Below are 12,619 nucleotides of genomic sequence, written 5' to 3'. Positions count from 1 at the left end.
GATGTGTTTAGACGTACTAAAGGAAGTTCATTTCCTGAAGCAATTGCCATAAATCTGTACATTTGTGCCAGACTGTTAGTCTGAGATGCATACACATAATCTGTTTTGATTTGAGATCAAAGACAGGGAGGAGGAAAATGGGAGGGGTAATTTTTGGCTTATCTTAAACAAGTTTGATTTCTAAAATTTCAAATCTTTTTTTTTTTTTTTTTTTTTTTTTTTTTTTTTCCTTAAGGTGTTTACTTAAATCTGTTTCACAGGAGAAATGACTTTTCAAAATAGTCAGAACACACAATATATTTGCATTTTTGGATACAGGTCTAATAAGTCTAAAAGTAGCAGTTTCAGTATAACAGTGGTAGTCTTAAAAATAATGTTGTAGTAAAATGTAGATAAAATGTAAGATCAGATAAGGTTGTATAGACTCTGTTCTTTAGCATCTGCACCAAAACACCTGCAATTGTGCCTTAATTTTGCTAAGGCACCATAGGAAAACAAGTTAATAGGTACTTCACTAATAAGAGAAGACAGATAGCTAGTTTCTATTCTGAAAATTAGGAAATGTTGTTTATATTTATGACTTTAATACTAATGACATCGCTAAACTGAGACTTCAGGTATCTAACTTTTCTTTATTGTCTGTCTCTTACAGGGTTTTTTTGTAGCAGTTTTATATTGCTTTGCCAATGGAGAGGTAAGAGTCACTTAATTATATGTTTTTAATCGATAAACAAAATATACTGACACCAAGAAGGATGAAAATACTGACTAGCTCTGATTATTTGGGAACATACTTGCATTCTTTTAAATTGATGTAAATATTTTGAACAAAGAAAGCAGTAAGACCTCTCAGGTCTGTATTCAAATTTAAGGTATTAAATTTGAGGTATTAAAGGTATTAAAGCTTGTGTTACTATGTGACACTGTGGAGGTATAAATGTCTGTGAAATAGCACTAAAGGCTTATTATCAGGTACCTAAACCCCATTCATTTACACAGATGAAATCTCAGACTTCGTGTTTGACTCTTGCCTTGCTTACCCCTGAAGCCTAGGCAAAGATGCAAAATTTGGAGTGCTTTAATATTAAAAAAGAACAAGTTGAAAAATATATTTTCATATGTGCACTTCACAGGACATCTCTAAATTTGATATGAGGCCATTTCTTGGCTGGAGATTGTCTTTTGCTAAGCCTCAAGAGTAATATGGGGGGGGTTGTTTACTCCACTCCAGAATTTAGGCTGATCAATAATGCCAATTTTGCAAGGATATGCCAGCAGAAAATCACAGAACAAGTCAGGAAGGGGCTTCAGGAAATACTTAGACCAACTTCTTGCTCGGTGCACTGTGAAGACTGAATTCAGCTATTTACCCTAATGAGCTTTGAAAATCTCCAAAGAAAGGTTCTACCATCTCTCTTGTCCTCTGCTCTGGTGCTTCACTGCTCTCAGAAGGAAACATATTTTCTGTAGTTCCAGTTAGAACTTCTATTTTCTTTTACGACTGCTGGCTCATATCCCTACAAAGCAACTCAGAGCTCAAAACCAAATGCAGCATTCAGATGTGGCCTGTGGTAGTTTTATTCTGCTGGGCAGCTGAGCTCTACCACAATTACTCTCTCACTCCCCCTCCTCAAAGGGAAAGAGGGAGAAAATATGATGCAAAGGGCTCAAGGATTGAGATAAGGATGGAGATCACTCAACAATTATCATGACAGGCAAAATAGGCTTGGAGTAGGGAGGTTAGTAATTTTTTTTTGCGTATTACTAGGAAACTAGAGAAGTGAGAAACAAAGGAAAGAAGCCAAAAATAACTTCCCCCCATCCACTCTCTTCCACCTGCTCCCCCTGAGCAGTGCAAGGGAATGGGGAAATGAGGCCTGCAGTCAGTCTATAGCACTTTGTCTCTGCTGCTCCTTCTCAGTCACTCTCCTCCCCTGCGCTGTGGAGTCCCTCCCACGGGATGCAGTCCTTCCTGAACTGATACTGCATGGGCTTCCCACTGGCAGCGGCCCTTCAAGAACAGCTCTAATTTTGGGTCCATACCATGGGCCCATCCATCAGGAGCACACTGCCCCAACATTGCTTCGCCCATGTGCAGAAGCTCCTGCCAGGTCAACAGCTCCTGTGTGGTCCCCTCTCCATGGGCTAAAGGTCTGGCCCAGAGTCTGCTCTCGCAGGGGTTCTCCACAGGCTGCAGCTTCTTTCACGCAACATCTACCTGCTCCACTGTGGACTCCTTCATGGCCTGCAGTGTGAAAACCTGCTCCACTGTGATACTTCATGGGCTGTAGGAGGACAGCCTGCTCCACCAAGGGCCTCTGCACAGGCCACAGGGAAACTTCAGCTTCCATGCCTGGAACATTTCCTGCTCTCCTTCTTCAATGACCTGGATGTCTGCAAGGCTGTTTCTCTTTCCTCTATCTCCTGGCTGCTGTTGTGCAGCATGATTTTTTTTCCCCTTTTCTTAAATATGCTCTCACAGAGGTGCAAACAAAATTGCTTATTGGCTCAGCTCTGAGCAGCTGTGGGTCCCTTTGGAGCTGGCTCAGACTGGCCCTTACCTAACATGGGGCAGCTCCTGGATTCTTCTCACAGAGGCCCCCCTGCAGCTCCCTGCTACCAAAACCTTCCTGCATAAACCCACTACATGGCCTTACAACTACTGAGAAAAGGAGGATAATTTCTTCATTCAAATGGTTGTGCTATACAGCCCAGTGTACTGGTATCATAGAATCACAGAATATCCTGACCCACGGACCCATGAGGATCGAGTCCAACTCCTGTGTCCCCAAAGGGCCACCCAAAAAATCAGACCAAGTGACTAGGTGTCTGAGAGTGTTGTCCAAATACTTTTTGAATTGCAGCAGGCTTGGCACCATGACCACTTCCCTGGGGAGCCTGTTCCAGTGCCTGAACATTCTCTTGATGAAGAACCTTTTCCTAATATCCAGCCTGAACCGCCCTTGTCACAGCTTCAAGCCATTCCCTCAGGTACTTATCAGAGGTCACCAGTGAGCAGAGATCAGCACCTGCCCCTTTACTCCCCCTCATGAGGAAGTTGTAGACTGAAAAGAGGCCTCCTCACAGTTTTCTCTTCTCCAGGCTGAACAAACCAAGTGACTTCAGCTGCTCCTGATACATCTTCCCCTCCTCTATCACTTCCCATTCACTATCTTTGTAGCCCTCATTTGGACATTCTCTAACAGTTTTATATCTTTCTTATACTGTGGCACCCAAAACTGCACACAGTGCTTGAGGTGAGGCTGCACCAGTGCAGAGTATAGTGGGACAATCCCTTCCCTTGACCAGCTAGCAATGCTGTGCTTGATGCACCCCAGGATACGGTTGGCCCTCCTGCCCTCCAAGGCACACTGCTGGCTCATGTTCAGCTTGCTGTCAACTGAAACCCCCAGATTCCTTTTTGTGGGGCTGCTCTCCAGCATCTTGCTCCCCTCCTTCCCCAACCTGTATATATAGCTAGGGTTGTCCCTCCCCAGGTGCAGAATCCAAGACTTGCTCTTGTTAAACTTCATATTGTTGGTGATTGCTCAACTCTCTTATTTGTCTAGATCTCTCTGCAAAGCCTCACCAACCTCGACAGAGTCAACAGCTCCTCCTAGATTGGTACTATCTGCAAACTTGCTCAAAAAACCTTCAAGTCCTACTTCCAAATTGTTTATGAAAACATTGAAGAGGACTGGTCCTAAAACAGAGCCCTGAGGAATCCCACTAGTGACAGGTAACCAGCCTGAGGCAACCCCATTTAGAAGAACCCTCTGGGTCCAACCCATCAGCCAATTGTTCACCCATCTTATTATGCTTTTATCTAACTGTATTCTGGTCATTTTGTCTACAAGGATACTGTGAGAGGTGGTATCAAGTAATGGACCAATATTATCTCTTGTCCTTTTGCTGTTAACATACTTTAAAAAGCCCTTTTTGTTGTGCTCCACAGTACTGGCCAGCTTCAACTCTAATTGAACCTTTGCCACACAAATTCCCTACCTACAAAGGTGAGCGTCATTCTTGTAGTCCTCCCTTATCTCCCTATATTGCTTCCAGTAGCCATACTCTTTCTTTTTCCACCAAAGCTCTTGAAGAAGATCCCTGCTCAGCCAGGCTGGCCTTCTGCGTCTCCTGCTCAACTTCTGACATTTTGGAATTTCTTGTTCCTGCACTCTTAGGAGGAGGTAGTTAAAAACTGACCATCACTGTTGGACCCCAATGCCTTTAAAATCAGTTTCCCAGGAGAGCTCACTAGCTATTTCCCTGAGCAGTCTGAAGTCTGCTCTCCCCTAGTACAGGCTTGAAGTTTTTGTGTCAGTTTTCCTCCTATCACCAAAGATTTTGAATTTGACTACATCATGGTTGCTATGACCAAGCTGGCAACTTCACCACAAAGACCCTCCCTGTTTACAAGGCACAGGTCAAGGAGGGCACCTTTCCTAGTTGGCTATCTTAGTACCTGTACCAAGAAGTTATCATCAAGGTGCTTCAGGAATGTCCTGGACTTGTTTGTCTCAGGTATGTGATATTTCCAGTTGATATCTGGCAGGTTGAAATACCCCATAAGGACAAGGGTAGCTGATCTAGAAGTATCTCTCAGTTCCTTAAAGAATAATTCATCAGTGTCATCATCCTGGCTAGGTAGACTCCCACAGTGACATCTCCTTTATTTGCTTGTCCCTTGATCCCAGAAGCTTACCCAGAAGCTCTCAATTGCATTGTTGCCAAGTGCAAGCTCCATAGAATCCAGTGATTCCATTACATAGAGTGCCACACCCCTGCCTCACCTGCCCTGCCTGTCCCTTCTGAAGACACTGTAACTGTCCACTGTAACACATCAGTCACAGGACTCTTCCCACCAGATTTCACTTATGCCAATGATGTTGTAGCTCTGGGACTGGACCAAGGTTTCTAGATCCTCTTGCTTGTTTCTCATGCTGTGTGCTTTTGTATAGAAACATTTCAGATGTGCTTCATTGAACCCAGCCCCTCATGGGGCAGACTGAAGGGTCTTGCTAGCTTGCAGTCTGTCAAATGTTGGTGTTCAGTCTTATAAGTGGTGGACCTAGTTTTGTCCCTTTTCCCCTTCAAATCTAGTTTATAGCCCTATTGATCAGCTCTGCTAACTCCTGGGCAAAAATCCTTTTCCCTCTCTGAGAAAGGTGCTCCCCACTGGAAGCCAGTATGCCTCGTGTCATGTAGACCTTACCATTGTCAAGAAACCCAAAATTATACTGGTGGCACCAGCCTCAAAGCCATGTATTGATCTGCTGGGTCTGGCTGTTCCTTTCAGTATTGATTCCCACTACTGGAAGGATGGAGGAAAACACTACCTGTGCACCTGATCCTTCAAGCAATTGCCCCAGAGCCAAAAAGTCCCTTTTGATCACTCTTGGACTTCTTTCTGCTACCTCATTACTGCCAATGAGAAAAAAAAAAAAAGGGGGGGGGGGGGTAATTATCAGAGGGCTGTACCAGTGATGTATCATCCTTGATTACTGTCACAGTTGTATGCAGCTTTTACCATTATCACACTGACTTGCTACGGGCCACTTCAGGATATGAGGTTTATGTAGGCTGTGGAATTCATCTCACAATTTTAAATGTTTTCCAACTTGAAGCCCATTGTTTACACTTCCCTTATAGTCCACATGGGTACAGATATCCACTACTTGTGCTAAACTGACACTTATCCAAAATCCGTAGCATTTAACAGCCTGGCACAGCCAGCTGATGTGGTACACATTACACTGACATTTGAACACAACATTGGACACCTTCTTAAAGGCAACAGAGGAGATGAGCTATGTAGAAAAAGTAGGGTGTATGCTCCTAATATTTAACAAGGAAACCTGGAGCAATTTCTGAACTGCTAAGTAAAACAGAGAGCCGACACTTGTCTGCAGCACAAGAGCACTTGTCTAACATTTATGGAGGGCACAGACCTACTAGCATCTCTCAACATCAGTTAAAAGTTGTTCTTTGGGGCTTTTAACTCCTCAGTCAGCTGAGCCCTCAGGCCGAAGGTCCTGCTGGTAAAGCAAGGGGACATTCAGTGCAAGACATTCCGTACTGAGAATTTAAGGCAAGCTGCCAAATAAAAAGCAAAACAAAGCAAATATTCAAGCATAACACTCCGGAAAAGCGGCATGGTCCTCATTTCCATAGCCCTTGGATTTGTCTCCTCCTCAGCGCATCAGGTAAACATGAAAGTCAATTGAGTTCTTCCTTTACACACACATCAGGATCACAGTATATAAAATTACAGAGAGAGATTCAGAGGCTACAAAAACCTTTCCTAAATTAGAGTGAAGAAGTCTCCAGGCTGTACTCTGAAGATGGACAGCAAACAAGTCCATTTCTGCCATACAAGGACCTCAAAAGCTGTGAGGTGACACCCAAAGGGGCAAAAACACTTCCACAATCCCTCTCATTTTATGATTAGTGTTTGGATTAGCAGACTGCAGGGTGGTTACAAGTCATCACCATGGACGTACATTTTTTCTTCTTCCCCCAGGTGAAAGCAGAACTCCAGAAACAGTGGTCCCGCTTCCTGCTAGCAGAGCCCTTTGGTTGTAAACTCTGCTTTCTTGGAGAAAACATAAAATACCTCAGGAAATGTTCACAGAAACAGAAAAAAAAGCACCCCAACAGCAAACACTTGTGCCTGGAGGAGAGTGAGCCCTGGGGCATGCAACTCCAGCAGGTTCTGGCAAACCAGAGGACAGATCAATGCTCAGAGCCAGGCTGTAGGCTTCCATCTCATCTGCGGGCAAGTGTGTCAGACAGCAGTGAAGGAGAAGTCACCACTGGAGAGACAACTGAGGAAGTGGTCTTCGAGGAAAGTGAGATTTAGAAAGCAGTCCACTGACAGCACCTATCAACAGCCATGGTATTTTGAAAGAGCCTCTTCTTTCACCTCCAGGCTGTACAGACCTCTGACATGCTTAATGCAAAGAGAAAGCAGACATATTACTTGCTAGCAGTTAATACCCCAAATGTCCCTGTTTTCTTAATCTGAGAAAAATCTGAATGTTCCTAACCTGTGCAGCCAGGGTAGAAGAGGCTCATTGAATCAAACAAATCCTTTGGGTCTACTAGTCTGGATGATAAATGATGCTAAGAGACATGTACACAGGGGAGCAAGATATATGCTGAAAATGAACAGATTCTGGTCATTGTATCCCCTATCAGCTTCATCCATACATGTCCACCATTCTATTCACATAATAGAGAAGTCATTAGTTATTTATTTTTCTCTCTCTTTTTTTTTTATTTTTTATTTTTTTTTTTTTTTTTAGCTGTATATTTCATAGAGATACTTGATTAGAAGACTTTTTCTCTCTGCCAACTGAAATCATTCCCCATCTCAAAAAATCAGTTTCAGGTCAACCCAGATACGTTTTATTTAAGCAACATGGAATAATTTATATATATAAAAAGCTCAGGATGAAACAAACTTTTACTTGTATGTTTAAACTTCTTACCTTACAGTTAGTGCTGGAAAAGCCATTATGAAATGAAAGACCAAAAAGGTTTTGTTCTTTTTTTTTAATGCCCAAATGAAACATTTTGACACACATTTTTGTTTTATTTTTGTTTTCGCTGTTTTATGACACAAGCCAAGCACTGTGATGCATTTTCAGGTTTGCTCTACCTGTCCTGCAGATATCCTTTATGATTTGGCCCAAATAATGACATTTATGTCATTGGGGGAAATGTGCTGCTTCCAACTTCCCCCTGAAGTACCCAAAATGGATAATGGATAATGAAAAAATTTTGATTGTTACATATAGCTCACCTGGAGACCTGAATAATTCAGTTTTTTTAACATTCAATGAGACAGTCTGCAAGTCTTTCAGTATGTCAAGTCACTTGACATACCGAAAGAAGAAAAGGAAAAGGCAAAATAAAGATCAGCAGACAATATTTACCTACAATATAAATGCATACCCCAGGCATAAACACATGTAATTACCTAGCTCACATCTAGTTACATAGCATTTGTTATGATTATTTCCTGTGCTTTACTGGCAAACGCTCTAAGTGCTAGCATATGTCATAAAAACAGATGATCTTTTACAGTCTTAATGATTCTATGATTATATGAAAACATCAAATATCACCTAAAAAATGTTCAGGGCTGCTCATGGGCTCCATTATCCCACCACTCCTTCTTTCCACCAGGTGCCAACAATGCAGGTGCCCTGGCTTTCCCTGTGTCTGCATCTCCCCATGGTGCAGTTTTGTCCTTAGATCTCCACTGACAGCTTTACAAATGGCATTTTTCTGAGATAAGCCGCCTATGACTTTGATGTGTAGTTTGAGCAGACTCAGTTTATGAAGCTTATGTAACTTAGTAATGCTTTTTGAAGTATTTGTCGGTCTGCAGGTGTTCAGACCTGTAAATATTACCAGCTGTGACACACTACTTTCTTGCAGAGACCATATAAATTCATTGACTAACACTAGACCAAGACTATGTTTTAACAAAAATATTTCTGGTACTTTTAGAAAAGCATTTCTTTTACATTTTTATCAGTGTTAAGAATTTAGCCTCTTTAATCAATACAAGGCTGTATGTTTAGATAAAATATTAATTAAAAGTAAATATTAAAACATTTTGAAAATATATATTTAGTTTTTAAAGCTTTTTACTAGAACATCCACTTTGTTTATATAACATTTTATTGCAATGGATCACAAGCACCAGACACTACATATCTTCTGATGCCTTTTCCAATTTAAAAAAGACTGATTTATCCCAGAGGCATTAAGATATTTAAAAGCTTTAAGTGCTTTAGGATACATTTTACTTGGGAGCTAATAATGTAAAAATTGTAAGAACTTTGTTATCTCTCAGCAAAATACCTTTTATTTTAGAGCATTTTTAGTGGTCAAAACTAACAAACAAGTTTTCTATGCTCTCAACAGCAGGCTCTGGTGAGTTGTGTTTTCTCCTCTCCCTTGATAGAGAAGGACTCTTTACTAGGGTAGATAACTATAGGACAAGGGGGAATGGTCTTTAAAAGAGGCTAAATTTGGATTAGACTTTAGGAGGAAATTCAGTGTAAGGGTAGTGAGACACTGGAACAGATTGCCAAGAGAAGTGGATGCCCCATCCCTAAAGGTGTTCAAGGCCAGGTTGGATGGGGCCTTGGCCAACCTAGCATCCTTGTCTCTATTGGCAAGAGGGTTAGACCTCTTTAAGGTCCCTTCCGACCAGAGCCATTCCATGATTCTATGATTATGTGCATGATCTTTTTGTCTTTTTTAGTTTATAAAAATCAACTATTTTTGCATGTGTAGGCCCTGGAGGCCAAGTAAAAACCATCATCATGTGAGTTCCTTCAGAAAACATGTTTTTAAGTATATAAATCAACAAGTTTCATCATCAAAAATATAGCTTTATTTATTGTATCAGTAAAGTATAAAAGTTGTTAAATATGGATGGCCACACACATGATGTATCTTTACAGAAATATTACAAGCGCCTCAATTTTAAACAAAACATCAAGCAGTTTAGAAGACAGCAACAGACTTGAAAATTTCAACATTTTAAAAGAGTCAGCTGCTTTCCTCGTAGGTTTAGATGTAGAGCTTATGGATATGGTTTAGTGAGGACTGTTAGTGTTAGGTCAGAGGTTGGACTCGATGATCTTGAGGTCTCGTCCAACCTAGAAATTCTGTGATTCTGTGATTCTGTATGAGAAGCTCTGCAGCTAGGTCCTGCCTGGAATCCATCTCCCATCCCTTGTGGAGTTCTGAGGCTGCCAGAGGGACGCTGCAGCCAGAGAAAGTGGCAAAAGGAGCTGTACCAGACCCTTTGGGTGGGAGACAAAAGCCAGACAACTAGCCAGGCTTCCTACAAGCAGACAGATTGGAGACACAGAAAACTGTTTAGAAATGCCTTGGGATAAAGGACAAGAAATGTGATCTTGCGCTGATGAAAAAAGAGGTGCAAGAGATAGATCAATATGAATTACTGTTTCTTTGTGATTAATATTTTGTGTAAATTATTTCATTTGCACATAGGTTATATAAGGTAACATAGTGTTCATCCAGAAATTTATGTTTGGGCAGACCTAGTAATAGTTTTTTTCTCTTAATAAAGCCACCTTTACTCTCCAGGTTACTATTGTCTTCATCTTACCAGAAAGACAGATGTGAGCTAAAGATTTCTTCCTGCTTGATGAGAGAGGCCATCCTCCTATTGTCCTGCTGAGTGTGGTCTCTGCTGTGTCAGTAAAGTAAAGTAAAGTAAAGCAATTGGAATGTTTATGGTTAGGATATAGAGACAACCAATGACAAAGCCTGACTCCCACAATTTGGAAGTTGTCTTATACAAGGATTTTGTTTTCCATCAAAATTTATGGATCAGGCCCAGTCAGCATGGGTTTATGAAAGGCAGGTCCTGCTTGACGAACCTGATCTTCTATGGCAAAGTGACGCGCTTAGTGGATGAGGGAAAGGCTGTGGATGTGGTCTACCTTGACTTCAGCAAGGCTTTTGACACTGTTTCCCACAACATTCTCCTCAGGAAACTGGCTGCTCATGTCTTGGACTGGCTTACGCTTCGTTGGGTTAAAAACTGGCTGGATAGCCGGGCCCAAAGAGTTGTGGTAAATGGAGTCAAATCCAGTTGGAGGCCGGTCACTAGTGGCGTCCCCCAGGGCTCAGTACTGGGGCCAGTCCTCTTTAATGTCCTCTTTAATATCTTCATCGATGATCTGGATGAGGGCATCAAGTGCACCCTCAGTAAGTTTGCAGATGACACCAAGGTAGGTGTGTGTGTCGATCTGCTTGAGGGCAGGAAGGCTCTGCAGGAGGATCTGGATAGGCTGCACCGATGGGCTAAGGTCAACTGCATGAAGGTCAACAAGGCCAAGTGCCAGGTCCTGCACCTGGGGCGCAATAACCCCAAGCAGAGCTACAGGCTGGGAGATGAGTGGTTGGAGAGCTGCCTGGCAGAGAAGGACCTGGGAGTGATGGTTGATAGTCGGCTGAATATGAGCCAGCAGTGTGCTCAGATGGCCAAGGTGGCCAACAGCATCCTGGCTTGTATAAGAAGCAGTGTGGCCAGCAGGCCAGGGGGAAGTGATCGTCCCCCTGTACTCGGCTCTGGTGAGGCAGCATCTCGAGTACTGTGTTCAGTTTTGGGCCCCTCGCTACAAGAAGGACATGGAGGTGCTCGAGCGAGTCCAGAGAAGGGCAAAAAAGTTGGTGAGGGGTCTGGAGAACAAGTCTTATGAGGAGTGGCTGAGGGAGCTGGGCTTGTTCAGCCTGGAGAAGAGGAGGCTCAGGGGTGACCTTATCGCTCTCTAGAGGTACCTTAAAGGAGGCTGTAGTGAGGTAGGGGTTGGTCTGTTCTCCCACGTGCCTGATGATAGGACGAGGGGGAATGGGCTAAAGTTGCACCAGGGGAGTTTTAGGTTGGTTGTTAGGAAGAACTTTACCGAAAGTGTTGTTAGGCATTGGAACAAGCTGCCCAGGAAAGTGGTTGAGTCACTATCCCTGGAGGTCTTTAAAAGACATTTAGATGTAAAGCTTAGTGATATGGTTTAGTGGAGGACTTGTTAGTGTTAGGTCAGAGGTTGGACTCAATGATCTTGAGGTCTCTTCCAACCTAGAAATTCTGTGATTCTGTGAAAAAGAATAAATAAATAAAACAGAATCTCAAACCCAGATTTGCCTGTGGGGTTCATCAGAGCTCTCCCACTAGATGTATTGTGGTAACTGATCTGATTCATATGAATAAGGTTTACGTAGTTGTTGTGGTTTAACCCTGCCAGCAGCTAAACACCACACAGCCGTTTGCTCACCCTCCCCCCTCCTGGGACGGGGGAGAGAAATGGAAAGTGAAGCCTGTGAGTTGAGATAAAGACAGATTAATAAGACAGGAAAATAATAATAATAATAACAATAATAATAGTACAATAATGATAATAGTACTACTAATAATAATGTGTACAAACAAGTGATGCACAATGCAATTGCTCACCACCTGCTGACCGATGCCCAGCCTAACCCTGAGCAGTCCGGCCCCCTCCCCCCGGCTAGCCACCCCTATATATTGTTTAGCATAACATCAGATGGTATGGAATACCCCTTTGGCTAGTTTGGGTCACCTGTCCTGGGTCTGTCCCCTCCCAGCTCTTGCTGCACCCCCAGCCTGCCCGTTGGCAGGACAGAGCAAAAGGCTGAGATGTCCTTGGCTCAGTATAAGCACTGCTCTGCAACAATTAAAACATCGGGGTGTTATCAGCACTCTTCTCATCCTAAGCCAAAACATAGCATTCTACCAGCTGCTAGGAAGAAAATTAACTCTGTTCTAACTGAAACCAGGACAGTAGTCTTAACAATCTCTTGTGAGAAATGCGGTTTTTTTTTGTTTGTTTGTTTTTTTGTTTGTTTGTTTTTTTAATATGTTTTACTACAGATAAAATACAATCTTCCAGACACAATGGCTCCTTCTATGGCCTGAGATGTCAACTATGTGCTAATTATAAATGTGCACTCAAGTTCTTTGTCTAAGTAAATTACTTCTGCATATCAGGATCTGTTTTTCAAAGGTTCAAACAGTAAAGCACAAAGACCCCAGTCTAGAACAGCC

At 42.5% G+C, this 12,619-nt stretch overlaps 1 protein-coding gene across 1 annotated transcript in view; it reads left to right on the top strand.

Annotated features, from left to right (window-relative positions):
- The window catches only part of GLP2R (glucagon like peptide 2 receptor), a gene marked incomplete at both ends in the record, with an annotated part of 42,747 nt that extends 35,885 nt beyond the window's left edge, over positions 1 to 6,862 (top strand). The window contains 2 exons of the mRNA XM_084298306.1: positions 653 to 694; positions 6,524 to 6,862. Coding sequence (XP_084154432.1) covers positions 653 to 694; positions 6,524 to 6,862 — 381 coding nt within the window. The remainder of the gene's footprint in view (positions 1 to 652; positions 695 to 6,523) is intronic.
- Between the last annotated feature and the right edge of the window lie 5,757 nt (positions 6,863 to 12,619).

This window comes from Netta rufina (assembly GCF_964035555.1).
Source record: "Netta rufina genome assembly, chromosome: 19".
NCBI lineage: Eukaryota > Metazoa > Chordata > Aves > Anseriformes > Anatidae > Netta > Netta rufina.
Note: the sequence above shows the minus strand (reverse complement) of the source record. Positions and strands in the feature narration are given on the sequence as shown.